Source organism: Lottia gigantea, assembly GCF_000327385.1.
Source record: "Lottia gigantea unplaced genomic scaffold LOTGIsca_21, whole genome shotgun sequence".
Lineage (NCBI taxonomy): Eukaryota > Metazoa > Mollusca > Gastropoda > Lottiidae > Lottia > Lottia gigantea.
Genome location: NW_008708458.1, coordinates 3,328,603 through 3,333,951, shown reverse-complemented (window position 1 = coordinate 3,333,951; position 5,349 = coordinate 3,328,603). Strand labels below are relative to the sequence as shown.

Below are 5,349 nucleotides of genomic sequence, written 5' to 3'. Positions count from 1 at the left end.
CGTGTTGATCGATATACTAGATCTAATATCTATTTTAGATGCCCACAATAACTTTGTCGCTCAAGATATGCCACAGGATCACTAGAAGGTGACACCGCAAACACGGAGGCTCAACAAGTGATAAGGGGCCCGTGCACTAAACTAAAGTGGTATGAGGTCTCACCCCTGCATTCGGAGATCCATCTGTAAGTCAATTAATTCTGTTAATGAAAGAATTAAAGATTTACAGTCTATAGTTAAAGTTGTTTCCGGGGTTTGGGACCTCGTATGTAGACTTGGTTAAACCAGTCCTTGTGGTAGTCACTGTAGCAAACAGTAACAAAGCATTATAAAGGTATCAGTATCAGCCAACTGGAGAACACTAATACAATAAATAAGTGTACGACAACTTCAACAAATCATAATATCTATCAAACTTTTAAACACAAAGGTGTAAATCGTAAAAAGAAGAGTTGTGCAACTATATATATCTGAGTGTTCTATCACTTGTAAAGCTCACGTGAAAGGTATTTGCAATGCGCCTTAATGCTCTGTAATGACTAAACGACAGAGTCCCTCTATTATTTCATAAATCCTTAAAACTAAGTAATAAACCATTAAATTTGGTAATTTGGAAACATATTTAGAAATGAAATGAAATGAATGTAGTTTATCGTCCTGCTTTTCTGCACCTTGTGGGCTAATAAAGACGGGCAACGCCATACAGGGTTCGATGAGAAAAATTTTGCCAGGGCAGCGGCATTGACCTGCTCTTTTTCAATTTCCAACTGTCGAGGGATCTTTATGGTCTCGGTTTATTGTCCCACCGAACGACTATAGACGCTTTTCCATATAAGTTCCTCTTACCCGCATCACTTACAGAGGGAAAGCGGGTTGAAAAATCCGAAGGTATTGTTTTGACCTATGCCGGGGTCGAACTTCTGGTTAGCGAGCAAGCGTCTAACTCACTGAGCCACCGCGGCTCCCGAAACACGCGTTATAATTTATTTGTTTTATTGATATATCTTCTCTATTATATAGAGATTCTATATCTTTAGTCATAGCACCTGTTGAATATATACTCTTATGAACCAATTTTGAGACTTTTCATTTCATACGCATTCTAGGAGGAGGTATTCCTTTAAGGATAGCCTATATTGATTATAGAGGTGACAAAACCAGATAGCTACAGCCTCTGAATGACTTTATGCATGTTGGTAAAGGAGTGGGACTATTTGAGACGGACGGACTGGAAGACAGGACACTCGTAAAGCTCAGTTGTAACCCTTGCTAAAAATGATTAGTATTAATGCTCAATTGTTGAATCTAAAAAAAAATACCAAAAGAGACTAATACTTACATGCAGTCTCACTCAGATACCATCTTGATTTAGCATAGAACTCGGCCAGTGCAGACGGTTGACAAATCAACAGCACGAGTAAATCAGCTACACTCAAACTCACTAGGTAGTAGTTCATCGGTGACCTCATGTCCTTGACCTTTACCACTACTATAATGACCATGACATTGCCTATGACACCAACCAATAGAATGATAGCATTGATAGTTGTAACGTATATAAGCATATAGTAGGGAATATCAGGAGCAATCTGGTCGGTCAAATTTCCGGTCTCGTTGAAATTTAATTCTGCACAAGAATTATCCACGAGGTTATTCAGGTCACACGGAGTTGACGTCGTCATCTTTATTACTTCCGGTTAAGGTTACGATGACATACTTTCAATATCTACTGTTGGTACTACATCTACTTCCGGTTATACCACTGTGTTCTATTCTGAGTTTAGTTTATCCGGTTAATCGAAGATTTAAATAATACTCCAACTTAAAAAATCTGAATTGTTATCAAAAATATCCAATTGTGTAGGACTGTCTATAGTTTTTTTTGTTTGTGTGGATTTTAGACTCTCTGATAGAAAATATCACAAGCACTAATCAGTAAAATATTATGTTTGGCATAAAACCACTCCACAGTAATACAACGTAAACTCCAGGATGCCAACACCGCCACTAATTCCAATCACTGAAGGTATAAAGAAGTATATGTATTAGAAATATAGATATACTAATTCTTGATTCATCAAATCAACCATTTAGATGCTCATACAGACAGCTTATCAATGGAATGAATCTAATTAGGTGTAGCACTCGCTTGATCTTCCAATCAATCACTATAACCCGTTAATTCGTTCTTTCCCACAGTTATACTGTTCCTTTATTACATAAATCCTAAATATTCAAATATTTCTTACTTGGAGCATATACTCTTGTCAAAATCGTGTTAAATGTTTAGAAATTCGTTTCACGCATATAGGTATGATGTGTCATCACAAATAATGCATTAAATTATAAACAATAATAAATTAATACAAAATCTGAAATATGAGTTTCAAGCTGCTGTCTACGCTTAATACACGCTGTTAATAATGTATTAAAAACTTTTTAAACTGCTATTTCTATATTGCTGTAAATTGATATATTGAGCACCATTTTAAGCAGTAGTATTTCTATATCGCACTACAATTGATGTATTGAGCACTATTTTAACAGTGGTATTTCTATATTGCTCTAAAATTGGTGTATTGAGCACTATTTTAACAGTAGTATTTCTATATTGCTCTACAATTGATGTAGTGAACACTATTTTAACAGTGGTATTTCTATATCGCACTACAATTGGTGTATTGAGCACTATTTTAACAGTGGTATTTCTATATCACTCTACAATTGATGTATTAAGCACTATTTAAACAGTGGTATTTCTATATCGCTCTAATTGATGTATTAAGCACTATTTAAACAGTGGTATTTCTATATCGCTCTACAATTGATGTATTGAGGACTATTTTAACAGTGGTATTTCTATATTGCTCTATAATTGATGTATTGAGCATTATTTTAACAGTGGTGTTTCTATATCTCTCTACAATTGATGTATTGAGCATTATTTTAACAGTGGTATTTCTATATCTCTCTACAATTGATGTATTGAGCACTATTTTAACAGTGGTATTTCTATATCACTCAATTGATGTATTGAGAACTATTTAAATATTGCTTGACGATTAATTTCTTGAATACACTTTTAACAGTGGTGTATAGAGAAGTATTTCAGTGGTGTTTTTTTCTATATCACTCTGTAAGTAAATATTAAACACTAATATATGAGTGGAAAATCAAATCGTATTATTGTATCATGCATAAGTCAAAACCACATGTTCACGAGACAGAATTTCTTTAGAATATAGATTTACGACGGTAAACAAAACAGATGCTTCAGCACCTCGTCTGTGTTTTCACTTTGTTGATCTCGAAATCATTAAGGTGTTGACTGCTACCTGTAAATAAAAACAATTTTATTATTTCAATTTACCTAGATTGTTTGAAGGGCCTGGCGCCTTTACTTCAACATGTATGGCTATTAATTGTAGTAAAAGGGCGGACCGGAGGTCATAAATGTTTGGGTTCTTTTTTTTCACAAAAGTCAAATTTTCCGTAATATGTCATGATAGCTTGACGCTCTTCTGAGTCTTTACCTGATTAATTATTACATTCCATCAATCTTGCTCGACGTATTTTTGTCGTATGCTTAATTCTAAATTTATGTTATATAAAAAAAAAACTTTTCTGGAAAACAGGTTCTAGAATATAGTCCTAACAATATAATATGAAGATTTCTTAAGTGGTTTATAACCGGAAGGTCAAGGTTATAACCCGAGGGGTCCCTGTGTGCTGCAGGCTGTGCACGTTAAAGATCCTTAGACTGTTGAAGATGGAAAATAGTAGGCTGATGCCACTGTCTGGGCAAAATTTCCCTTATTGCACACTACATGGTGTAACATTGTTGTCGCCCGTCTTCATTAGCCCAAATGGTGAAGGAAATAGGACGTAAAACTCTATTCATTTCATTTTTATTCCTAAGTGGTTTAATTAATGACTAATGGGCTTATATTGAACAATACTGTAACAATAATGAAAGATCGTGGATCTGAAGAAGCACTTAGACAATCTTAATAAGTTAATTGAGATTTATAGAGGTTTTCTGAACTTTTTATTTGTATTGTGGACACTAATAGCATTTTCAGTCAGACGTCTGTTATTCCTGCAATTCGAGTAAAACTATGCGTTTTATGACGCTATCGCAAAAACTGTTCATAATATCTAAGGGCCTTTAGAATTTGAGTGGAATTGCAACAAGTCATCTGAAATTGGAATGGTACAAATCGATGCTATCGGTGTCCCTGATACACATGATAAATTAAGAATTTACAATCTCTTTCAAGTGTTAGCAATACAGTAAGAATAATGTAACCTCGGGGATGTGAAGAAACACTAGGAGAGTGTTAACTAGTTAAAGTGTTTCTGGTTACAGAGTCTAAGTTACTACGGGGGTTAACCCTTTAAGACTACTGTACGTAATATTACGTACTAAAATAAAAAGCCGTTCCGACTACAGTACGTAATATTACGTACAACGGCATTTGCGGTAAAATCTTCGAAAATTACGTTACATTGGTAAAGAATTAATTGTGTTCTTGGAAAAGGAGTTATTCCCCTTTGGTAAACAATCAAAATGGCCGCCTGCTGTCAATTCTTTTTGTTTTTTTTTGTAAATAATGGCCAAAAGATCGGCCTCGGCCATTGTTAATGATCCTTCATTTTGGGAATCTGGTGACGATGAATCAATTGATCGTGACAGCGATGTAGAAGACGCTGATTTTATTATTCCCATTGATGAAAACTCTTCCGATTCCGATAATGATTCTACTGCCGATTTTGACAGTTCAACAAGTAGGCCTGGAAGTAAGCCCGATGGCCATGATGATGTAAATTTTGCTGTCGGTATTCTGACCGAAAATGCCAGTGAAAATGAAATTGATGAAACTGAATATGAAGTTGAAGTAAATAGAGGTATTATTCCTGAATTTCCTGCACAAAACAGACAACAATGGACACAGAATATTCACAACCCCCCTGATATCAGATTTTCACAAACTGTTGGTGTAAATAATTTTGATGAAGTTTCAAGGAAGTCAGAAGTAGAACTTTTTTATCTTTTTTTCACTGATTACCTTCTTCGTGACATAGTGATAGAAACAAACAGATATGCTTCTCAGTGTAGGCAACAACCCCCAAGAAAAGGTGAAACCATCCCGAATGGAAAGACCTCACTGTTCCAGAATTCAAGGCTTGGATTGGTCTCGTTTTGGCATCGGGAATTGTACAGAAGAAGGGACGCCTTGCAGATTATTGGGCAAAACATTGGTTGTTGCAAACACCAGGCTTCAACAAAACCATGACAAGTAGACGTTTCTTACAAATACTAGCATACTTCCATTTTGTTGACAATAT

At 35.3% G+C, this 5,349-nt stretch overlaps 2 protein-coding genes across 2 annotated transcripts in view; one reads left to right on the top strand and one right to left on the bottom strand.

Annotated features, from left to right (window-relative positions):
- Window positions 1-1,285: 1,285 nt before the first annotated feature.
- Window positions 1,286-1,682, bottom strand: LOTGIDRAFT_159778 (hypothetical protein; the record flags this gene model as incomplete). Its single annotated transcript, XM_009054263.1, has 2 exons — window positions 1,286-1,305; window positions 1,340-1,682. 2 exons carry the CDS (start codon window positions 1,680-1,682, stop codon window positions 1,286-1,288), a joined length of 363 nt encoding a protein of 120 aa, XP_009052511.1.
- Window positions 1,683-4,613: 2,931 nt separating this feature from the next.
- Window positions 4,614-5,349, top strand: part of LOTGIDRAFT_159777 (hypothetical protein) — a gene marked incomplete at both ends in the record, with an annotated part of 9,952 nt that continues 9,216 nt past the window's right edge. The window contains one exon of the mRNA XM_009054262.1: window positions 4,614-4,908. Coding sequence (XP_009052510.1) covers window positions 4,614-4,908 — 295 coding nt within the window. The remainder of the gene's footprint in view (window positions 4,909-5,349) is intronic.